Below are 25,549 nucleotides of genomic sequence, written 5' to 3'. Positions count from 1 at the left end.
CGGGGGGTTGGAAACACGCGCTGAATAAGGCTTATTCCAGGACCTGCTCAACTCGTTGTGCAGGTCCGGGAAAAATGGTAAGCCCCGGCGAGGTGTTGGAGCCCGGCGAGAGAGAAAGCGGTCATCCAGCCTGCTGGGTGGCTGGATCTCCTGCCTCTCTTGTGGCCATTCAATATTTAATTTGGCCACAGCACGGGTCAACACCTCCACTAACTCCTCATTGACGGGTGGATGAAGTGGCGACAATATATCTTCATCCCCCGCCTCGATGTCGAACTCATCTGGCTCCTCAGAACCAGAGAGCACGAGCATCGGACCGCCCACCCCGGGGGAAGAAGCCGCAGCGCGGGCTTCCACACGGGGAGGACGGTCATCTGGACTGTCAGCAGATGATTGAGAAAGTGCCTCGGCAGTCTCAATCTCCGCTGACAAATCCAGTTGTGAACCCCATGATCTGAGACGCCGAGCCGCCTCAGCGACTGCGGGTCCCGAACCACGGGGTTCACGGGGCTGACCGCCGTCATTAAAAACGGCCAGCCGCGAGCGAAGCACCTTGAGTGTGAGCTTCTCACAATGCTCACAAGCGGCTCCCTCGAGAGCCGCTGTGGCATGCTGCACACCCAAACATAGAACACAAAGCGAGTGTGTGTCCGTGCCTGACATAAATCGAGGACACGGAGGCACACACCGCCTGAACTCAGTGCTCTTAGTCGCCATTTGTACTCTATATATATTTATTTTACTTTGCTAGAAAGACGTACAACAGTAAATAGACAGGACAATATACACAGAGCGTTATGCTGAAGAGCGATAACTGACGCTACTATGCGCCGGACATCCCTTTATAGCTTCCGGTGATGCCGTCACATCTACGTCATGACGTTGCACCAATCAGGATTGGACAGGTTTCATTCATACTTCAGATGCGGTTATGCTTAGGGAGCATCCCCAATTCGTCGTTTCGACGCAGTGCGAAGTTCCCTCGATATAGGGAACCAGGAAGTGCATGACAACATGACAGTGAACACGAAAACCTAAAAACATGAAACATGAACCTACACCAAAACACCCTGTGACAAGCATCCACCTGGATGATGCAACGGCAGCCACATTACTCCAGAATGCCCACCACACAGTGGTGTATTGTTGGAGAAGAGGCAGAGTGATGAATCGGGATAAGGGGATGATTAGTAGGCCATGATTAGGGCCCTATAAAATCTGTTTTATTTTTTCCCAAATTCCGTTTTATTTTTTCCCTAATTCCGTTTTTTCCTTTTTAATTTTTTGGATTTAATTTTTTTCCATTTTTTTTTTTTACCCTTTACTGTTATTTTAGTCAAAAAAGAGTGTGCTTTTAATGTTAATATAATAGAACATTAAAAAAAAAGAATGACCTTAAATTTATTGAGGAAATAAATACCACATTTACTTTTTAGGACAAAGACTTGCACTTCAAGTACTTCAAATATTAATGGTTATGAGCTTTAAACTTTCAGGTAAAATACATTATATTAGTTTAGTATATATAGCTAAGTTAAAATGAAAGTGCTCCATTAGCTTTTTCTTTCAAGTAAAAAAAATCAAAAAGAACTACAAAAAATTCAAAAGAATCATCTTTTACATACAGTACTATTAAGTAAAACATTTAAAGCTGAAAATTAACTTGAAAAATATTACACATTTCACCATGAAATCATGTAGTGAATTGTTCTTTGTGTAAAACAATCACCATTATGATCCAGAGCTGTGAAAAATAAAAATAAAACACACGAAAACACAACGCTCCCAGAAGTTTTTGCACAATTTCAAAGGCCCCTTAAAATGATTAAAACTAGAGGCTAATCTTAACTTTAAGGTTACTTTTATCATGTAAACTACACATATACAGCATGTTATATGCATGTGTTTGGAACAGAGGGGAACACTGTCACATTTGAAGCAGATATGCTGCCTAATGTGCCTATCATAAATCAAAGCACGAGAATGACAGGGGTCGAGCAGACCACCGGAAAAATCTGACAGAATGGACAATATTTGTCTGTATTTGCAAAACATGAGCCGCGGTTCAGCTGCGCGCGGCTCCCGCTCTCCATACGCAAAGCTTCTGCGCTGCCTGCGCGTGCAGTGTGAAACCGCCGTTAGCATCAAGTTTTTTTTTACTTTTTCGCTGACGAAAGCAGAGCTGCGGAGACCAACTTCTCCATACTTTCATTGTTTTGAAGGGCGAGCTGAAATGGCAGGAGGGGTTGTGTCGCAAAGATATGCTTCCCCCGGTCTGCATTTTCCTCAGACATACGTTTTCCTCCCACACAAAACAGAATTCCATTACAAATATGTAAAATTCCGGGAAAATCTGAGTTAACACTAGATTCCGGAGCGATTGTGCAGATTCCGCGTTAATATGCCAATTCCGCGATTCCGTACGCGATTCCGTGATCGCGGAAATTATAGGGCCCTACATGATGGACAGAGGCCAATGGGATGCTGGGGTTACACCCCTACGCTATCTTCAGTGGGAAACCAGTCTTGGGCTACAGGGTAATACGGCTGATGGCCAAAAAGAAATAGCTGTCTCAAATAACCCAGAATTGCTCGTGCCGGGCATTGTATTTGAGCTGAAACTGAAGAGAATGAACACCAGTTGGTAACGGCAGGGCTTTGCTAGCTGGTTAATAAACTCAAACAAACATGTCATTGTGGCAAGGGGGGCGTGGTTCAGCGAGGTCTGCAGCGGGAGAGAGAGCCGCGGGACAAGCGGTACGTGAGTGGGTTGGAAGCAGATTAATAACACCTGTCTCTTGTTCTAGTAATGAGCGCGGAGAGGGGATAAAACAGCAGTGGAACCGGAGATCGAGGGGAGAGAGAACCCGGACGGTTGATGCGAACCCCCCATGTATTGAGACTGAGTACCGGAAGCCGGAAGTGCCGACCCGGAAGTGATCGAGAGATCGTGTTATGAGATTCCACACTTGAATGTGTGTGTGCTGACAAGTTTATTGAGAAAATAAAGAGAAAGCATCAACCGTCCAGCCGACCCCTTGTCCTCTTCCTTCCTTATTATATCGAACTTTGCTACAGTGGTGCCGAAACCCGGGAGGAAGTAGGACCGCGCCGCCGCCATGACTACTCCAACGCCCTCCGCCACGCCGTTTGCGGACATTATCACCTCTCTCGCGGCCCTCCACCAGGAACAACATCAGTCCATGCTGGAGCTGCGGGCGGACCAGGAGCGTCGATTCGAGGCCATCGTCCGCGGCCAGCAAGAGGACCGCGAGAGGTTCCGGAGCTGGATAGACCGGGAGGTTCGCACCGAAGCCGCCGGGCTCGCCAGCGCACCGGTCCACGTGCCCCTACACAAGATGGGGCCACAGGACGATCCCGAGGCCTTCATTGACCTATTCCAAAAAGCGGCGGAGGCCTGCGGGTGGCCCCGGGCACAGTGGCCGGTGCGCCTTATTCCACTGCTCACCGGAGAAGCCCAGGCGGCCGCCCAACAACTGCCGGTGGCGAACCTCCTGGATTACGAAGATCTGAAGAGGGCCATCATCCAGCGGGTCGGTCGGACCCCCGAACAGCACCGTCAGCGTTTCCGCTCGCTAGAGTGGGGGGAGACCGGCCGGCCCTTCGCGATGGCCCACCAGCTCCGGGACGCCTGCCGCAAATGGCTATTGGCCGGTGGAAGCGACGTGGACCACATCGTCGATCTGGTGGTACTGGAGCAGTTCATCGCTCGGCTACCCAAGAAGACCGCCGAGTGGGTCCAGTGCCACCGGCCCACGTCGCTGACGACGGCCATCAACCTGGCGGAGGACCATCTGGTGGCGTGCCCAGGGGTCGGCGAACCCCGACTAACCTCTCCCTCTCTCTCTCCCCCCTCTGTCTCTCCTTCTCACCCTGTCCCTCTCCCTAGGTCCCGCCCTCCAGGGCCCCCTCGCATTCCCCCCAGAGGTCGGGGTGGAATGGGCCCAGGGCAGTACGGGAGTTCGAGGGCCCCGCCCAGGGGGGCGGGGCTGCTGGGGTCGGGCGGGGATAACGGTTCCGGTTCCACCCCCCCTCCGCGCTCATATTCCAACCCACTCCCCGCCGCAGGGGCGGCGGGCAGGCCTGGGCTGGCCTGCTGGCGGTGCGGCGACCCGGACCATTTTGTGGACCGATGTCCAATGATGGACATCGGGACAATGATCCGGGTCCCGGACGTTCAGCGGGCCACCCCTGATCAAGCAGGAGAGTACCAAGTTCCTGTGAGTATCAAGGGGGGTACATATCAGGCTTTGGTGGATTCAGGCTGTAACCAAACCTCGATCCATCAAAGCCTGATGCAGCCTGGGGCATTGGATACAAGCCGCATGGTTAAGGTGCGGTGTGTGCACGGGGATGTGGTGGAATATCCGGTTGTCCCAGTCACGATACAGTTTAGGGGAGAAAACCATAGTGTTGAGGTGGCGGTTAGTCCCCACCTCCGGCATCCGCTAATTCTGGGGACAAATTGGCCCGCCTTTCCGGCGTTATTGGGGTCGATATGTGCGGATGCCGCTTGGGGGAACAAGGCTAGGAACGGGGCGGTGCGAGTGCAGGTTGGTGAGACTGATACGGGACCCTCGGGAACTGCTTCAGAGGAACCGAGCGGGGTCGAGAGACTGATTCTCTCGGACCGCGATGACTTCCCTCTGGAGCAGTCTCAAGACGATACCCTAAAACATGCTTTCCAACAGGTCCGCACTATCGACGGCCAGTCCCTTCAACCTGCCTTGCCCGTCACGTATCCTTATTTTGCCATAATTAAGGATAGGTTGTATCGAGTGACCCAAGACGCTCAGACAAAAGTGGATACAACCCAGTTGTTAGTACCAAAGAGCCGCCGGGAAATGCTTTTCCAGGCGGCTCACTCGAACCCGATGGCGGGCCACCTGGGACAGGCGGCCACGCTGAATCGTTTAATGACCCGATTTTTTTGGCCAGGCATTCACGACAATGTGCGCAGGTGGTGCGCGTCTTGTCCTGAATGTCAGTTGGTGAATCCCCTGGCCTCCCCAAAAGCGCCATTGCGCCCCCTTCCATTAATGCAGGTCCCCTTCGAGAGAATTGCGATGGACCTCATCGGGCCATTAGAGCGATCCGCACGCGGGCATCGTTTTGCGCTAGTTATCGTGGACTACGCAACACGATATCCGGAGGCAGTGGCTCTCCGCAACATCTCGGCGAAGAGTGTTGCGGACGCACTGTTCCGTTTAATCTCCCGAGTGGGGATTCCGAAGGAAATCCTCACTGATCAAGGCACGGCGTTTATGTCACGCACGTTAAGCGAATTATACGGGTTATTGGGCATCAAATCGATTCAGACAAGCGTCTATCACCCACAAACAGACGGCTTGGTCGAACGATTTAATCGCACTCTTAAATCCATGATCCGTAAATTCGTACAGGAAGACGCCAAAAATTGGGATCGGTGGTTAGAACCCCTCTTATTCGCTGTGCGAGAGGTCCCGCAAGCCTCCACGGGGTTTTCCCCCTTCGAGCTTCTCTACGGACGACAGCCCCGTGGGGTGCTGGACGTCCTACGAGAAACTTGGGAGGAGGGGCCTTCTTTGGCCAAAAACGAAATTCAATATGTGCTGGACTTGCGAACAAAACTCCACACCTTGGGGCGGCTATCTAGGGAGAATTTGTTGCAAGCCCAGGACCGCCAAAGCCGGTCGTATAACAGGGGTACGAGACTACGCAAATTCACACCGGGAGAGAAAGTGCTTGTATTACTCCCGACATCGAGCTCTAAATTAATGTCGAAATGGCAGGGGCCGTTTGAGGTCGCTCGACAGGTTGGAGACCTCGATTATGAAGTGATACGGTCCGATAGGAACGGAGCACGGCAAATATATCACCTTAATCTCCTGAAGAAATGGAATGAGGTCGAATCAGTGTTGTTGGCGACGGTGATCGGGGGAGAGGATGATCTCGGGCCAGAGGCGAGCATCAAAGCACAATCGGTCGCACTGGCCCCTGGGGGAGATCACCTCTCACCGTCCCAACTCACTGATCTCTCAAAACTACAGGCGGAATTCGCCGACGTGTTCTCGCCCCTACCGGGCCGTACCGACTTAATTCAGCACCATATCGAGACCGAGCCGGGCGTGGTAGTTCGCAGCCGGCCGTATCGTTTACCTGAACACAAAAAAAAAGTAGTTCAGGAAGAATTAGGGGCAATGCTCGATATGGGAGTAATAGAGGAGTCCAACAGTGACTGGGCGAGCCCGATCGTTTTGGTCCCTAAAACCGACGGCTCGGTCAGGTTCTGTGTGGACTACCGCAAGGTGAACGCAGTGTCGAAATTCGACGCGTATCCAATGCCGCGGGTTGACGAGTTGCTTGATCGGCTCGGCACGGCTCGATTTTATTCGACATTGGACTTAACGAAGGGCTATTGGCAGATCCCCTTGTCTCCATTGTCCAAAGAAAAAACAGCCTTCACCACGCCGTTCGGATTGCACCAATTCGTCACACTTCCCTTCGGTTTGTTCGGGGCACCCGCTACCTTTCAGCGCCTCATGGACAGGATTTTGCGTCCCCATGCCGCATATGCTGCTGCCTACCTGGACGACATCGTGATTTACAGTCACGATTGGCAGCGGCATATGCAGCATGTCCGGGCGGTCTTGAGGTCGTTGAGGGGAGCGGGGCTCACGGCCAACCCGAAGAAGTGTGCAATTGGGCGGGTGGAGGTAAGGTATCTGGGCTTCCACTTGGGTCATGGGCAGGTGCGTCCCCAAATTGATAAGACCGCCGCAATTGCAACCTGCCCGAGGCCCAAGACCAAAAAGGAGGTAAGGCAGTTCTTGGGGCTGGCGGGATATTATAGACGGTTTATACCAAATTATTCGGACCTCACCAGCCCCCTGACTGACCTTACTAAAAAGGGGCTACCAGATACGGTCCAATGGACGGAGCCGTGCCAGAAGGCCTTCACCCGAGTTAAGGCTGCTCTATGTGGCGGGCCGCTTTTACACTCCCCTGACTTTTCTCTCCCTTTTCTGTTGCAGACTGACGCGTCGGACAGGGGGCTGGGCGCAGTCCTGGCCCAGGAGGTGGAGGGGGGAGAGCGGCCGGTGCTGTACATTAGCCGTAAGCTCTCGAAGAGAGAGGCTAAGTACAGCACCATCGAAAAAGAGTGCCTTGCCATCAGGTGGGCCGTTCTCACCCTCCGCTACTACCTTCTGGGGCGGGAGTTCACCCTCTGTTCGGACCACGCTCCTCTCCAGTGGCTCCACCGCATGAAGGATACCAACGCGCGGATCACCCGTTGGTATCTAGCTCTTCAGCCTTTTAAGTTCCAGGTGGTCCACAGGCCGGGTGCTCAGATGGCTGTGGCCGACTTCCTCTCCAGAAATGGGGGGGGGGGGGGGGCTGCAGGCCGGACGGCTCCCCGGCCTGAGTCGGGCGGTGGGGGTATGTGGCAAGGGGGGCGTGGTTCAGCGAGGTCTGCAGCGGGAGAGAGAGCCGCGGGACAAGCGGTACGTGAGTGGGTTGGAAGCAGATTAATAACACCTGTCTCTTGTTCTAGTAATGAGCGCGGAGAGGGGATAAAACAGCAGTGGAACCGGAGATCGAGGGGAGAGAGAACCCGGACGGTTGATGCGAACCCCCCATGTATTGAGACTGAGTACCGGAAGCCGGAAGTGCCGACCCGGAAGTGATCGAGAGATCGTGTTATGAGATTCCACACTTGAATGTGTGTGTGCTGACAAGTTTATTGAGAAAATAAAGAGAAAGCATCAACCGTCCAGCCGACCCCTTGTCCTCTTCCTTCCTTATTATATCGAACTTTGCTACAGTCATATATGACATTAATTAAATATAGGCAACATAAAAGTAATCTTACAACTCCCATCTGTGGAAAAGAACGCAGATGTGCACTTGAACTTCACCACATTCTGATCCTGTGGATTTCCCTTAACAGCCGATTTTCACAGAGAATTTACAACATTATATGTTAATCATGTTCCAATTATATTGCTATGTTTATGAAAGATTGGCGCTGCACACCTTGCACTTCACTGTAGCCTATTTCATGATAAAAGTGATTCCAGGCAATTCTGCAGTTTATGCTTCAGTTTCACTTTATTTCTCTGGTCTGGAAGGCATGCTGTCTAATGCTAACCAATCAGACCTCTGTTACCGCCCAAAATGACGCAATAACCAAACAGAAAAATAGACAAATATATATTATTAAAGTCAGGGCGATCATCATTTTCATGATCAATCATCGCTGTCCCGTTCGTGTACTCGTTGACCACTGTTTCCCATCTGTTGTTGGCATGCACTACCCTTAGCATGGCGGCTTGGGTATATCATTCCACAAAGTATTCTAGGAACGCAGTACGAGTTCCCTTTCGAAAAGGGAACATCTCAGGTTACGTATGTAATCTATGTTCCCTGAAAACATGGGACACAAGACTGCATCTCTTTGCCATGCCTCGGGGCCTGCCTAACAAGCAGTCCCTTCAGATGTTAAGGTGAACGTCATTTTTGCAGGGCGCCCTTATATACTTCTATAGCGCTCTTCTAGGATGCAATGTCTTGTTCCCTTTTCTCAGGGATTTTTAATTTTGTGTTTATCAGTGTTTATCATTGTGCTATACACTGTGGTATGTGAGTAACTGTGGTAAAATAACTTTATTTTTTAGAGCATAATCACAATGAAAACTTGGGAGTGAAGAGGTTTGCTTTTGTCATGTAAACATCTTATTGTCATTAAGTCCTATTGGTGCACATGTAAACGTAGTCACTATGCAAATGCTATGCATATTTAAATAGTAGGTGGGTTTAATGTAGTATAAACAAACCTAACATTTCATTGGATGTCCCTTTTTTTCTGTACATATAAGTTCAGTCAAGTCAGTGAAGAAAGAAATTTCAAACTGACAGCTTGAACTACGTGGATGTAATCAACTGTAAAAAATATTTTACTCGAGGATTATGGAGGACAACAGGCAAAGAATACAGCATTGCTTTCCAGACAACAATTTGTCATGTTTCAAAGATATCAAACCTGAAGTGGAGTATATTTTATTGTATGTTTTCATTTCTTTATTGTCAGTGTTCACTGTGTTTCTGAATCTGCTGGTGATCATCTCCATCTCTCACTTCAAGCAGCTTCACACTCCAACCAACATGCTCATTCTCTCTCTGGCTGTGGCTGACCTGATTGTGGGACTGATTATTATACCATTAATGGGCATCAGATTCATAGAAACCTGCTGGTACTTTGGAAAGACATTCTGTTTTCTATTTTTATTCTTTGTTTTTGTGGTTGTTTCAGCATCTCTTGGTAATTTAGTCTTTATATCTGTAGATCGTTACATTGCTGTGAGTGACCCTTTGAGATACACAGTAAGGGTCACAACTGATAAAGTTGTTTTTTGCATTATTATAAACTGGCTATGTTCTAGTATATATTCTGTCCTTATCTTATATAATACTATGTTTTACCCAGAGACACATGACAAGTGTTACGGAGACTGTACAGTTTCTTTTAAATTTGAACATGTTGTCACGGACCTCATAGTCACTTTTGTCACTCCTTCTTCAGTAATCATGTTTATATATATGAAAATATTCTGTGTTGCAAATCATCAGGCCAAGGTTGTAAATTCTGTCACAGGTGTCAGCAGGTCACAAAAAAAGGCAGCAAAAACTTTGGGTATTGTTGTAATAGTTTACTTTATGTGTTGGATACCATACTATATTGTCATCCTTATTGAAGGAAATGAGTCAACAGAATCAGTTCAACTTAATGTAACATGCTGGATTGTATACATGAATTCCTGTATGAATCCGCTTATCTATGCTCTGTTTTATAAATGGTTTAGAATAACAGCTAAACACATTGTGACTCTAAAAATATTCAATCCATCATCAGAATACTTTAGTGTTTTCCCAGAGGATAAATGATCTATATATTGTGTCATTGCACAGTACTTATTATTTCTTAGTAATCTATGCTTTAGAAAACAGTAGTGTAGCTTGTCACACTGCTTGGAATTTCATGCCAACTACCCACATCACTTTATAAATGTTAATTTAAAATTATTAAAAAATAAATAAAAAATAAATCTATGTAAATAATTAAACAGTGGCAAAAAGGTTATTTAACACTAAACAGACTGACAGATGCAAATAGACTCCAAGTACGCTTTTTCATGATTTTTATTTCAGCATTTCTAACTTTTAAGATGAAAAAATATAAAAAAGGGCTCAAAATTATTTTTTTTATTTGGTAGCACTGGTGCACCCAACTTCAAAACCCCTGTGTGGTCCGATCAAACAGCTACTGCCGCTCAAATTGTTTAAGAAGTTAATGCTGGTTCTGATAGAAAGGTGTCAGAATACACAGTGCATTGCAGTTTGTTACGTATGGGGCTGCACGATTTGGGGAAAATATATAATTGCGATTGCGATTTAAAATGTGATTATTGTTATTATTATTTTTTACAAATGAAAAGTGTGTGTATATAACATTTTGTGTTTTTATATTAATGTGACTAATAATAATTATTATGATTATTATTACTGCAAAAAAATATTTTTTAAAATAAGAAATATTACCATTACAATAACATTTTCATAATTACAAATAAAAAAAGAGTATGTCAGAATAAATATAACAATATAATAATACTAATTATTATTATTATTATTATTATTATTATTATTATTATTATTATTATTATTATTATTATTTTTGTAATATTTTACAGAAAACGTACCCCCCCCCCAAAAAAAAAAAAAAAAAAAAAAACTGCTGGGTTACCTATTAATATGCAGACAGCCTACGACTAAAAACATTAGAAAGGTCTAAGCCTAAGGAGTTATTGTAAAAAAAATTAAATATAAGATTGTTTATCTGTGATATCAATTTCTTAAAGTCTGTCTTTAATATGAAATATGAACCTCTTGTGCATCCACTGTGGGGGGAAAAAACTCCTGTACATTGAAGAAAAACATGGATTGTCCAATAAATGTATATTTTTTTTAAGTTTATTAAGTTTTAAAATGTATTAAGTATTATTTTCTTATTATTGATTACCCAAAAGTTTTTAATTCATACTGAAAGCCAGAGGGCGCCCTCGAGTGGAAAACGCCACATTTGCCTGAGAGAAGTAATGACGGTAGTTTTCAGGAAATCCATGATGTGAAGCTAACGCTGTAAACAGAAGATAGAGGCGCTTTGATTAAACATGACGACAATAAACACGACTGCAGCAAAATATGGTGTATTTGAGTTCTTCAATCCGTCAAGGGTATTTTCATAATAACAAAGTGTATTATAATGCAGTGCTGATTGACATAGAATATTATAAAATAACGCATTGTCTGCCTCACTCTGTGATGAGAAGCCACATCAGCGTACAAACACTCGACTGACGATATGAAGTGAGGTAAAACATGTTATTAAACGTTGTCTTTTGTTAAACAGGTTTATGAACGCTTCACTAGTTTGTGAAGATGTTTGACTCGTGTTGCTTTTTCAAACACACGTTATAAGCGACTCAAACTCGCAGTCTTTCAGACGGAGCAGCGTTTATCACAGAGCCGCTCTTTGCTAACACACTGGGCATTTATTTATTTAATTAAAATCGCAGCCTTTGAGCTTTCATAATCTCACACAAGCCAAATCGCGATTGCGGTTCAATTTCGATTAATCGTGCAGCCCTAATAGCCGCAGACCAGTCAGGGTGATCATGATGACACCTGTCCACCGCTGAAAGGGCCAACAGAGCCCTGATTTACATTTACATTTTTACATTTATGCATTTGGCAGACGCTTTTATCCAAAGCGACTTACATTGCATTCAAGGTACACATTATACATTTTTGTCAATTCTTCTGATGCACATGAGCATCAGAACTAGACCAAGGAGAAATGGAAATGGGTGGCTTGATCTGATGAATCACATTTCCTTGCCATCCATGTGAAAATTGTTCAGGAATAGTCTGAGGAGCACAACGAGTTAGAGATGTTGATTTGGCCTCAAATTCCCCAGATCTCAATCCAATCGAGCATTTGTGGGATGTGCTGAACAAACAAGTCTGGTCCATGGAGGCTTTATCTTGCACCTGGACTTAAAGGATCTGCTGCTGACATCTTGGTGCCAGATACCCCAGCACAGCTTCAGGGGCCTGGTGGAGTCCATACCTCGATGGGTCATGGCAAAAGGGGATCTAACCACTTATCTATTTAGAAGGATTGCTCATGACAGATTGCCCATGCCGTCATATTGGTATTTCCTAAGCTAATACAATTTTACTGAAAACACATTGCCTAAGGAGACACCGATTTTATATCTGATGTTTCCCTATACATTCTTACAACACAACCGTCCTGAGCATATAAATTATAACGTTTTGTCCATATTCATTACAGTAGTGAACATCAGCTCGGCGGACAGACAAGGGAACATTCTGAAATCGGAATAAAGATTTATGCCTTGTAACCTGAAATCGACTTGAGCTGTTGAGTGTATGTATTAATGTTTTGCTGTAGTATTGTTTTTGTTCATACAGTAGACTAACTGCAGATTTTTCATCAATGATTTTTTTTGGTGCATTTAGAAGTGCTTAATGATTTAAATGATGGTTAAATTAATAATTAATTCAACAACAGACCGGTCATAACACTGAGCTTTACGTCCGGTGTGCGACCCCCTTAAGAGTCTGAAATAGATGTTACTCAATCAGGAAGTAAAATACACGCATCATAACTTATTCAGACAAATAATGCCAACTGCTTTATTTCCGAGATGATGCATGACAAACTTTGAATTTTAATATAATTGTAACGGGTACATAGATGGAAGGAAGAAGGCGGGAACCGGAGAACGTTCAACAACTTTTAATCAAATAATAAACAAAACCAAAGTAAACCGCAGGCAGTCGTTCGTGAGGAGACCCAATTTGTACACACACATTACAAAACATTAACAAAACTCAACGTAAAGTCCAGGCCTGGTCCTTTCTCGTCCTTGACTGGTCTCGTTCATCCTTAAATGCCTCCGAGCTCCCTCATGAGAGGACTCGCTCTCTCCTCTAATGTTTCTCGCTCGTTCACCTCGCCACCTCGCTACCTCGCCAGGACGAGAGAGTGGAGAGAGGAAAAAAAAAATTCTGTTACGGTTCCCGGACACACTGCCACTCTGACCTCACTAGCCGAGAGGCTCTTCCTCGCAGTGCCATGCGAAGGTGCTGGATGCCTGGTGGTCGGCCCGATCCTCCTCCGCCCCCTGGCGGCCGGCGGGGGCTCCTCCGCTTGAGGGAGCCGGCAGCGAGCGCAGCATTCCCTGCTCATCCCCATTACGGCGGACGACAGCAGGCTCCGGCCCACAGCGAACGCCGGCAACTCCTCCGCTCCCTCCAGGACGGCCGTCACCCCACCTCAACCAAGGGGCACGGCATCGATCTCTCTGTCCCACCGGTCTTCGCTCACTCCAGTACCATCACCTTGGGCAGCCACTTGCGGTCTTTTCTCATCCGCGCTGCTCAGGAGTTCGGGCAGCGCGGATGAGGAAGGACCACGAGTGGCTCCCCTCAGCCGCGAGAGCTCTTCGACATCATGTCCCACCTTCCTCCCGGGTTTCGGCACCAATGTAACGGAGTTCATAGAAGGGAAGAAAGGAGGCGGGAACCGGCAAACGTTTAACAACTTTTATTAAGTAAATAAATAAACAAACAAAATGAAAGTAAACCGCGGGCACCCCCTCACGGACGATTGCCCGCACACACGCAACAAAACGTAAACAAAACTCAACGTAAAGTCCAGGCCTGGTCCTCTCTCATCCTTGACTGGTGTCGCTCGTCCTTATATGCCATCGAGCTCCCTCCTGAGAGGACTCGAGACCGGTGTGACTCACAGGTGACGCTCTTTCGCATTCATGTCCCCGGTCTCGCTCGCTCCTTCCATGTCTCTCGCTCGTTCACCTCGCCAAAATAATATAGTGCAATATAGTAACAGAAGCTTGTATTAATATTTATTGCATCAGCTATTTGACTCTATTTCTGCAGCTAAACACATTTATAATTTAATGTTTAAAATGCCCTCCATAATTCCACATAATTACAAATAAAATTTGAAGTAACTATTAATTTGTATACATAGATTGTGAAACAGATTGTGAGACAAGTATCAGAATGGACTTCATTGAGAGGGAGACGGCAGATTGCGGATCATGTTTGCTTTCTTTATTTTGCAAAAATCACATTTCATTTTTATTCTGAGTATTTACAAATAAAAGTAGACACTTTGTTTCAAATGATGTCTTGTCTATATGACCAAAATCAACTGAGTATTTTGAGTCTCTTTTGCACTTAAAAACAAGCAACGTGGTTTGGCCGGCACCACTGCCTTCCCCTGGGGGTTAAACAAGTATCAGACTTGGTACTATCTGAAAAGAGCGATGATTCAGAACAAACAGATAATACTGAGGTTGGGAGGCAGTATCTCCAACAGCTAGAACCCTGTGTCCAAATCCAACAGTATTCCCAATGTTGCTGGCTTAAGCCGGGTGCACACGGTGCGATTTTGCCCAAGACTTTGGGAAAATTGAGACACATTTTGCAAATACTAAAAATTCTGATCCTAGGCTAAAATCTGACGTCTTTGATCGTTAGTTTGCAAGTTTACGGCAGCCGATTAATGACCACTGCGATCAAATTTTATCTTAGACGAAATCCTGGCAGTGTCTGAAGATTTGGCGCACAATCCTGCAGTGTGACTTCTCCTACGATGACCGTCAAATATTTCAGTTTTTCAAGAAAAACTATGACCAAAACGAGAGCTAGAGATTTCTTTGTAGCCAGTATTTCAGTCCTGTGCTCAATTTTAATGCAGCTCACTGTCACCGAGCGCATCATTCATTGATGATATAGAAGTCCGGACGAGTTTTCTTGCGCACGTACATTTTTAGCGTGCCTTGACCATCGAACAGTCTGATATCAATGACAACTGAGATCTTACAGTGTGACGTGGCTTACATCGGGGATCTTGTTCGTACAGTCTGACAAGGTACATTCGCAAAGGTTTTGAAAAATTGCACAGTGTGCAGGACTTTTTACACCCCTGGTCAGATCCACTCTGGGGCATTGGTTTCAGGGCGAAAGTTGGAGCGGTCCCTTCCTCTTTGGGCTCTGGCTTACGCATCACACCAGACGGTTGCTTTTAATTCGCTCATGCAAAGTCTTCGTGGTCAAGGGTTATGGTGGGCTGGGTTCTTAGTCTGGCTGTGTTCTGGATCAGGACAGATGTTCTTTAGCCTTGAGTTGTCTGGGAGGTCTACAGTGTGGTCGTAGTTGGCACCGATCCAGAAAAGCGAATGTCTTGTCGTAGTAGAGGTAGGTAATGGCAAATGGCATAATTGTTCTGTATAACATTTTTTTTTTTAAATCAATGCCCTTTTGGCCAATCACAGCTATTTTTTCTGCATAATCCATTTCTTGGTCCAGTCTTCTGTTAACATGGTACAGATGATGATGAAAAAACTTAAAAGCGTTTAATAAATGTATAATAATGTAATAAATGGACTGGTAAATGGGAATGGTATATAGTGCTTTTAACAGACCCTATGGCCATCCAAAGTGCTTTACATTTTTGCCTCACATTCACCCATTCATACACCGACGGCGATGTCAGCCATGTAACGCACCATCCAGCTTATCGGTAGCAGCTGGGGTTAGGTGTCTTGCTCAAGGACACCTCGACACTTGGTCAGGTCGAACCGGGGATCGAACCACCAACCTTCCGGTTTGTAGACAACCTACATGAACCACTGAGCCACTGCCGCCTCAATACATAGACTAATGCAAACAAGACCACAAAAACTATGAGTGAATGTGAGGAACTTAAAATACACATGGTGATAAATTAACTGTTGTGATGATGATGAGTGTTCATGGTAACTGATGAGTGGCGGGAAACTCAAACACAGTAAAACGTGACCAATTAAAAACTAAAAATCCATGAAAACAATAACTACTGGGTCAGACTGATCTCATGAAATGGCCAATGTATGACACGCCAATTCGTATGCCATTTTGGCGTGCTATAAAGACGCACAATCGCTTTTTAGCATGTTTATCAACGCCGTTTTTTCTACCCCCCTAAACCACCCCTACCCCTAAACCTACCCATCACACACACACAGCCCCTAAACCTACCCATCACAAGAAACATTCTGCATTTTTACATTTTCAAAAAAATATAATTTAGTATGTTTATAAATCCATTTACCTTGTGGATATTCAGACACATTTTGAACGCGCAAGTTAACTCAAACTCTTACCTAAACATTTTTGTTAAATAAATTTCAAATATTGCCGCCGGAAGTAACGTCAGGTCAGCTTTGACAGCATTGGCTGTCGTGTGTCTTATGACTGATCGCGTCATTCTAAACTTGTCGTCTCGTTAGTCGTGTATCATTTGACTCAGAAATATTAACAAGTGTGTGTGTGTTCTGTTCACAAAGAGGCGCGATCATCATTTCAGTGACTAAAACATTAATATCAACTCTGTTCTTCACATGAAGATATCGTATGACTTCAGAAGACTTGGACTGCAACATGAGTTAATACTTTTATACAGTTTTTGGGTCCGTTTTTGCAATAAATACATGTGACTGTACATTTTTGCCTGTTAACTGTTATGTGTATTATATTGTTAAGAGTGGGTAGGTTTAGGTGGGTAGGAGTGGAGTTAGTTGCTCCAAAATATAAAATAAATATTAATTCTGTGAGATCAGGTTGGCGGAATCACACAGCGTAGACATACACGCGGAGATGATGGTTCGTTTAGGCATAGACATACACGGCATAGACATTCACGCGGATAGCTCAAAATGTGTATAGATAACACGCCACTTGCCTTTAGAAAGTGGTGTGTATGTTTACGCAAAGTCTTGATGTCGTGTTGACTGGGTAGTAGAGCGTTCCACAGTTTAAGACAAAATAAGAAAAAAACTAAACAAAAAGCAGATCACCCGGTCTTTAGTTAATACATTGAGACCAATACAAGTGTTTGATCCAAAGACCTTAGATGTTTTACAGGTGTATTTATATTCAGAAGTCCAAAAAGATAACAATGTGGGAGCCTTACACATTCACTATTTACACATTCACTATATTATACACATCATCCAATTCCTCATCGCATGCTTTAAATATTTAAACAGTAGGCGGGTTTAATGCAGTAATAGGATGTCCCTGTTTTCTGTACATTTAAATTAGAGTCGACTCAGTAAAGGAAGGCACAAACTGACAGCTTGAACATTGTACCACAGCTTCAGAGTGGTCATTTGGGGTGCACTACATATGAGGGCCAGGCAACATATGAGGATATAATGAATGTGGAAATGTTTGACACAAGGATCATGGAAGCCAACCGTCAAGGAATACAGTATTGCTTTCCAGACAACAATTTGTCATGTTTCAAAGATATCAAACCTAGAGTGGAGTATGTTGTTTTGTATGTTTTCATTTCTTTATTGTCAGTGTTCACTGTGTTTCTGAATCTGCTGGTGATCATCTCCATCTCTCACTTCAAGCAGCTTCACACTCCAACCAACATGCTCATTCTCTCTCTGGCTGTGGCTGACCTGATTGTGGGACTGATTATTATACCATTTATGGGCATCAGATATATAGAATCATGCTGGTACTTTGGCAATACATTTTGTTTTCTATTTTTATTTATTATTTTTATGGTTGTTACGGCATCTTTTGGTAATTTATGTTTTATATCTGTAGATCGTTACATTGCTGTGAGTGACCCTTTGAGATACACAGTAAGGGTCACAACTGATAAAGTTGTTTTTTGCATTATTATAAACTGGCTGTGCTGTGGCATATATTCTGTCATTATATTACACAATACTATGTTTTACCCAGAGACACATGACAAGTGTTACGGAGACTGTAAAGTTTCTTTTAAATTTGAACATTTTGTCACAGATCTCATAGTCACTTTTGTCGCTCCTTCTTCTGTAATCATGTCGGTATATGTGAAAATATTCTGTGTTGCAAATCATCAGGCAAAGGTTGTAAATTCTGTCGCAGGTGTCAGCAGGTCACAAAGAAAGGCAGGAAAAACTCTGGGGATTGTTGTCACAGTTTTCTTCATGTGTTGGATACCATACTATATTGTCACACTTATTGAAGGAAATGAGTCAACAGAATCAGTTCAACTTAATGTAACATGCTGGATTGTATACATGAATTCCTGTATGAATCCGCTTATCTATGCTCTGTTTTATAAATGGTTTAGAATAACAGCTAAACACATTGTGACTCTAAAAATATTGAATCCATCATCAGAATACTTTAGTGTTTTCCCAGAGGATAAATGATAAATGTATAATTTTTATAACAGTCTTGTATAAAGAGTCACTGATCTCATATATTCCTTTATGCTTCCTTGTATAGTGAGTATTTGAGGATTTTTTTATGTTGTACATCAGCAAATGAAAGTTATAATCTCTGAGTAAGGATGGTAAATGTGTAATAGGAGGACCAGTAAGAAAGAAACGTGAAAGCAAATTAGCTCTGGCATTAGGAATAAATTAGACCGGTTTTTTTCTTCTGCTTTTTACATTAATCTTATCCACCAAATCAACATTTCTAACTTTGACCTTGTATATTGACAGCATATCTGATTATTATCTGTGCTTAATTTTACTGCTGGTTTAAAATATCAGCTAAACACGTATTTCCTTAGAATATTTCAATCGTCCTCATTTATGGAGATTTCCACAGGCTGTTCCTGATTTTTGTGAGGACTTGGTTGATTTTTTTTCAAACTGATGCAGTACAGTCTCTCATATGTGACCCTGTCTGTAAAAACCCAGCTAAAGTCATTTTTTGTGATTCACTGTTTTCTACCTAAAATCATCCTACATAATGTAAAGAACATTCTGTTAAAATATTACATTGATATCTCCAATATTAACTGAGTATGTCTATGTTAAATAGTTGCTGATTTTCGGGCTCAGAAAATCATGTTTTTGAGAAATTCCAATGTAAACACAAAGCTTATTTTTAAAACTGCAACACATATGATGCATAATTATCCTGCATATGAGACATATACCATAATAAAGCTGAGATTCTCCCATTTTCATTGATATATGACACATTTATGGGAAAATTCTTAAAGTTTTGTAAAACAGGCCTATTTATTATGATGCGCATGTCCAAAAAGCACAAAAATATTCAAGTAAAATTTCATTTCAGTAGAAAACGTCCCCGGTTACGACTGTAACCCAGGGAACGAGACGGTGCGTCAGCCGACGCTACGTGGAACGCCTCGAGCGTGACCGGTGTCTGAACTACTATCAAATCATGGCAATCCTATTGACCAGCGACAGCCTATGATGTCATCAAGGTGCGACCAGTAAGTATATAAGGGCGCCTTGCAAAGCGCCCAACTACTTCAACAGAAGGGGTCCCTTTAAGGGAATGTGGCTAGGGGGCCTGAGGGCGCCCCAGCCGGTCACTATTCGGGAAAACCTTCACCACTAGTGCCACTAGGGAGGCCTGACTTAGCATCACTTATGTAGAACACCCCGGCATGGCCAACCCTGTCTGTTTAGAAACAGAGACTCCAGACTTTTGCTTACTCATGAGCATCCAGACTGAGGTACTGCAAACTGACACTGTCTTCCTCAAACCGGAACTCGGAGACGGGAATCCTGGAGAGCAGTACTCAGAATAGTGCTTTCTAACCCTTGCCAGCGAGGGGAGTCTCTTCTGCTCGATCCTAGGATCTACTGAACACATATTACAGGGGTGCTCAGGAGGCCGGACAGGCCTACGGGCTGATCTAACCGGGAGGCCCCGAGGGGGGCCTGACCGTCTGATCAGGCTCAGGCGGCTGTAAGCTCGCAGACTACCCTCAGTAAGGGGAGCTCTTAAGCCTGCCTGGTAGGTAAACCATGCTGTAGGGAAACCATGCTGTAAACCTGTCCTGAAGGGTCCGTGCAGCAGAAACGGCGTCTCGTCGTGCTAGGGCATGAGCCTGCCCTCGGGTATTGCCGGCTAAGGCCGGGACCCAACAGCGGGCAACCACTAGCTGTCAGCATAAAGCCAGTTATGTGTTCCCATCCAAGGGGCTCGTTCCCCCCCAGGGAGGCCTGAAGGAGCCTCCACCTGGCACCGTTGAGGCTAGCTGTTATTAAAGGCCACAGGGAGATGGCTTTACTGGTCCCCTCAGGGAGGCCAATGATGCCATCAACACCAGAAGCCACCCATGCTAGCTGCGCAAGTGTCCAAACAGTGGAGTTCACCCTCAGGAAGGCCTGGCGAGGCCTACTACCTGGCAGCCAGACATGCAAACTGTCGGCTTTGAAAGGGAACTTCTGTTAAGTAAAATATCTCGCTTGGCATTGAACTTTGAGCTTTATCATTTTACAGGTATTATTTATGTTCCAACAGCAACATTTCACGCTAACTAAAGTTTGAAAGATGGAATCGCGAAGAATGGGACCTTTAAATCCCCTTTCTTTCCCATTCTGACATTCAGTTTGGGGTTCAGGAGATTGCCTTGACCAGGACAACACCTCTAAATGCATTGAAGAAACTGCCATGGGATTGGTTGATTAGACAATTGCATTAATGAGAAATTGAACAGGTGTTCCTAATAATACTTTAGGCGGGTGTATTTTAAAACAGCACTGGGTAACTTTTGCTCTCGGGGTCCCCCTACAGTTGGGAAAAAATAATGTCCTCAACTACGGTCGTAAACTCTGTCATCCTGCAACAGGGGATGCCATCACACGTGCATTTGTTGACATGACAACCCTGATAGTCCTGAACTAGTGATGCGTGGGTCGCCTCATAACCCGTGGACCCCGTATGTCTGTTTAATGGTCGCTGGTGCGGGGCGGGTTGTAAAAATATATACAGTGGTGCGGGGCATGCCAAAAATTTTCATAAAAGCGTCCCTGCAGGTTGGTGCAGCACTAACAGTTCCCCTGAACACTGCAGGAGTTCACATGCAGGTGTTCTTCTGGCGTTGCGTGTGAAATGTCTTCATCCCAGTTACAGTCAGTGGCATATGTTTCAGCATGTCATATGAATATAATTTCATGGGTTTTATTTTTTTCAAATGCCAAATAATCGCGATGCTCACGTTTACAAGCCAGTGTCATTATAGTAGTCTATTGGTTACCATTTTACCGAATCTATATGATACTTCAGTTCAATGTTTGAGTGGTAGGTAATCACCATAACAAGCAGGACAGCATCTGTCGGGCACGCCTCCTTCAGCTCATGCCCTGGTCCAATGTTGATCCTCGTCCTGTCTTTAATCCGATCACTTTTTCATTTCCTCTTATTGCTTTCCTCCAACAAAACCTTTTCTTTCTTATTTGTCTCTGCTGCTTCGGACATGACTATATTATCCGACAAAACAAAGTTGGGCTCGCACGTCCGAATTTAAGGAAGTGTGGGTATTGGTGGTAGTGACGTATATGCCGTAAAGCAGTCGAATTTTGTAGTTCCCTTTCGGGGAACTCGAGCTGCGTCAAAACGCTGTGAGAACGCCTCTGCGTTAATGCGTCGTGAAGCGCCTGTAGAACCATTCCATCGGAAAAAAGATCGATCGTCGGCGTGATGACGTCATCGACCGGAAGCTATAAAGCGTCCGTGAAAACAAACAGGAACTAGCTTCTGAGCCTTCAGCAAGCGATCTGTGTGAACCTGTCTGTCTATTTGGTGTTTTTGTCTGTCTATATCCAGAGATTTTCCACCCTTTTTGTTAAATATCAGTAGATTAACAAAAAAAAGAGAAAATAAAATAGATAGAGATGGCGAGTGAGAGCTGCAATTTCAGAAAGTGTGTTCCTCCCTGCCCACGCTACATCACGGGTGGGGACACACACCTTCTCTGTGTTGCATGCTTGGGAGCGCAGCATGCCCAGGCAGCCCTCGAGGGGGCTGCTTGCGAGCATTGTGAGCGATTACCACTGAGAACGCTGCGCTCCCGCCGGGCACTCTTCGAGGAGGGTGCCTCGGCTCGTGTTCCCCGCAGCTCTGGTCCCGCTGCCGCTGAGGCGGAGCGAAGGCTGCAGTCGTGGGGATCACAATTGGATGTTGCAGAGGGGTTAGAGACGGGCGCTGCCTTATCTCTGCCCTCACCTGCTCCATCCAGTGGCTCTTCTCAGGGCATGGAAGCACGCATGGCGGTTTCTTCCCCCCAGAGAGAGTCGCCGGTGCTTCATCTGTCCAGCTCTGAGGAGGTGGACGTTGAAAGCATCGAGACTGAAGACTCGCCACTTCAGTCCCCTGCTAGTGAGGAGCTAGTTGAGGTTCTGACGCGAGCAGTGGCCAGGTTAAATATCGTCTGGCCCACTGAAAGAACTGAGGCAGGAAGAAAGCGCCATAGCAAATTAGACGAACGATTCCTGCCGTCTCGCGCTTCAGAGCCTCAGCGGCGGGGCCTGCCGTTCTTTCATGACTTGCACACCGAGGTGGCAAGATCATGGAGGAGACCGGCATCATATAGAGTTTTCAGCCCGCAGACCTCGGTCTACAGCAACATCGCCGGGCTGAAACAATATGGTTATGGGGCGATGCCAAAGGTTGAAGAGACGCTTGCGAGCCATCTCTCGCCTTCTTCGGCATCGTCCCTTAAGGCCCCGACTTTGCCCACCAGACCTCTTAAGACAACGTCGGCGCTGGTGGGTAAAGCGTACTCGGCAGCGGGTCAGGCGGCTGCATGCCTGCACACGATGGCTATCGTGCAGGCAAATCAGGCTGACCTGCTGAGGGATCTGGACGGTAGTGATGTCGTGGGGGGAGATATTGTAGCAGAATTAAGATCTTCCGCTGATTTAGCTCTCCGGGCCACCAAGGAGACGGCCAGATGTGTTGGCCGCTCCATGGCAGCATTGGTGGCTACGGAGAGGCACTTATGGTTGAACCCCACAGACATCAAGGAGAGGGAGAAGCTTTCCTGCTCGATGCGCCGCTTTCTCCTGGAGGCCTCTTCGGTGACGCAGTTCACACTGTCACCGAGAGGTTCCAGGAGTCGAAAAAGCAAGCTGCGGCGCTCAAGCAGTTCCTCCCTCTTCGGGTCCAGGTCCCTGGGGCTGCTGCTGACACAATCAAGCAGCCCAAACCGAGTACGAGCTCCTCACACAGGGCTCAACAAAAGCAGAGCGTCGCTGCCCGAGCTCCCCCTCAGCGCGGGGACGAGGGGCGGCGCTCTCAGACGAGGCCTTCGAGGGGCAGGGCTGATCTGCGGACAGTCCTGATCGCCAAGAAGGCCTCGTCGAAGCGTTCCTGACGCCAGAAGCGTCAGGACGCTGAGGGTGGTTCCCCCCGTAGGGAAACGGTGTTTACCCCTGCCAACGGTACCCGTTTCCCTGCGGCACCCTCGGGGGGCCGCGCTGCCAACCCCGCCGCAACGGGTGGCCCGCGCCCCCTTCGGGGGGCCCCCGAGCAGTCAAGTCAGTCGTTCCCTGCCGGTCCGCCGCTTCAGGGCACTGTGCTTGTTGCTCAAAATACACCAGAGGCCAGCCTCGAGAGGCTGGTTCCCTTAGTAGATTTTCTAGACGAGTGGAAACGTCTATCAAATATATCTCATTGGGTCCTGCAGATAATAGAAAAGGGGTACGCCATTCAATTCAGAAGTCGGCCACCTCCTTTCAGCGGTGTCCTACCTACAGAGGTGGGCCCGGAGCAGGCTCTGGTAATGGCACAGGAAGTAGAGACACTCCTGCAAAAAGGGGCTATAGAGAGGGTTCCCCCTCCCAGCAGGGAGTCTGGCTTTTACAGCCGTTACTTCATCGTGCCGAAGAAGGATGGGGGCTTACGCACGATATTAGATCTGCTGCTATTGAATCGCTCGGTGGCCAAGCTCAAATTCAAGATGCTTACACTCAGACAGATTGTATCGCAGATCAAGTCGGAGGATTGGTTTGTCACCATAGACCTCAAAGATGCGTATTTTCATGTCTCCATCCTTCCACATCACAGGAAGTTCCTGAGGTTTGCCTTCGGGGGAGAGGCATACCAATATCGAGTACTTCCCTTCGGTCTAGCACTGTCACCCCGCACGTTCACCAAGTGTGTGGATGCAGCTCTGGCGCCGTTGCGTCTGCAGGGCATCCGCATTCTGAACTATATCGACGACTGGCTGATTCTAGCGAATACAGAGCAGATGGCGGTTCAGCATCGAGATGCTGTTCTCGCCCATATGTCGAAGCTGGGGTTGAGGCTGAACGCCAAGAAGAGTGTGCTTTCTCCGGCTCAGAGAACCACTTTTCTAGGTGTGAACTGGGATTCGGTAATTATGCGGGCGCAATTATCGCCAACACGCATAGCATCGATCCTGGCAGCCGTCAAAGAACAGAGGCTAGGCCGGGCCGTCACTGTGAAACAGTTCCAGAAACTGTTAGGTCTCATGGCAGCAGCGTCCAACGTGATACCTTTTGGCCTACTGTACATGAGGCCACTGCAGTGGTGGCTCAAAACAAAAGGGTTCTCCCCAAGGGGAAATCCGCTCCGCACGATCAAAGTCACGTGGCGATGCCTACGTGCTCTGGTCATGTGGAAAAACCCGGGGTTTTTATCTCAGGGTCCCGTGTTGGGGGCTCATGTTCGTCGCGTAACGCTAACGACAGATGTCTCTCTCACGGGCTGGGGGGCGACCATGAGTGGTCGCTCATCCCAGGGTCTATGGCAGGAACATCAGCGGCACTGGCACATAAATCGGCTAGAGATGCTCGCAGTGTTTCTTGCATTGAAACAGTTCCTGCCCGACCTCAGGGGCCACCACGTGCTAGTCAGGACAGACAACACGTCGGTGGTCGCCTATATAAATCACCAGGGGGGTCTGAGGTCTCGTCCGTTGGACAAATTGGCACATCGGATCCTCCTGTGGGCCCAAGGGAAATTGCTGTCAATCAGGGCAGTATATATCCCGGGGGCCCTGAATCAGGAAGCAGACAGCCTGTTGAGACAGGGGCCGAGGCCCGGGGAATGGAGACTCCACCCAGAGGTGGTGGAGCTCCTATGGAAGGTATATGGGAGAGCAGAAATAGACCTATTTGCTTCGGCGGAGAATTCTCACTGCCCGCAGTGGTTTTCTCTGACCCATCCAGCCCCGCTGGGGTTGGATGCCATGGTACAGGAGTGGCCGAGGCTGCCTCTGTACGCCTTCCCCCCGATTGTCTTGCTTCCAGGAGTTCTGGAGAGGGTACGCCGGGACGGGGCCCAGGTACTTCTAGTGGCTCCGTACTGGCCGACCCGAGTATGGTTTTCGGACCTGATATCTCTCCTGGAAGGCTCTCCGATGGAGATTCCGACCAGGAGGGATCTACTCTCTCAGGCGGGCGGGAGATTCCTGCACCCACGCCCGGAGATGTGGAAACTGTGGGCCTGGCCTCTGAGGGGGCTAGGCTCATAGAGGAAGGTCTCTCGGCCGAGGTCGTAGAGACCATCCTGCACTCCAGAGCTCCGTCCACGAGGAAGCTGTACGCTTTGAAATGGAGACTTTTCTCAGCATGGTGCA

The 25,549-nt window shown here is 46.6% G+C and overlaps 3 protein-coding genes across 3 annotated transcripts; all 3 read left to right on the top strand.

Moving 5' to 3' along the window:
- Positions 1-3,098: 3,098 nt before the first annotated feature.
- LOC137062490 (uncharacterized) lies at positions 3,099-7,813 on the top strand. Its single transcript, XM_067433360.1, has 2 exons — positions 3,099-4,241; positions 7,556-7,813. The coding sequence occupies exons 1-2, from the start codon at positions 3,120-3,122 to the stop codon at positions 7,556-7,558; spliced, it is 1,125 nt and encodes a 374-aa protein (XP_067289461.1). The 5' UTR covers positions 3,099-3,119; the 3' UTR covers positions 7,559-7,813.
- Positions 7,814-8,970: 1,157 nt separating this feature from the next.
- Positions 8,971-9,945, top strand: LOC137062957 (trace amine-associated receptor 13c-like). Its single transcript, XM_067433926.1, has one exon. The coding sequence runs from the start codon at positions 8,971-8,973 to the stop codon at positions 9,943-9,945; it is 975 nt and encodes a 324-aa protein (XP_067290027.1).
- Positions 9,946-17,378: 7,433 nt separating this feature from the next.
- LOC137062429 (trace amine-associated receptor 13c-like) lies at positions 17,379-18,383 on the top strand. Its single transcript, XM_067433293.1, has one exon. The coding sequence runs from the start codon at positions 17,379-17,381 to the stop codon at positions 18,381-18,383; it is 1,005 nt and encodes a 334-aa protein (XP_067289394.1).
- Positions 18,384-25,549: the final 7,166 nt, after the last annotated feature.

This window comes from Pseudorasbora parva, chromosome 23 (genome assembly GCF_024679245.1).
Source record: "Pseudorasbora parva isolate DD20220531a chromosome 23, ASM2467924v1, whole genome shotgun sequence".
NCBI classification, from domain to species: domain Eukaryota; kingdom Metazoa; phylum Chordata; class Actinopteri; order Cypriniformes; family Gobionidae; genus Pseudorasbora; species Pseudorasbora parva.
Note: the sequence above shows the minus strand (reverse complement) of the source record. Positions and strands in the feature narration are given on the sequence as shown.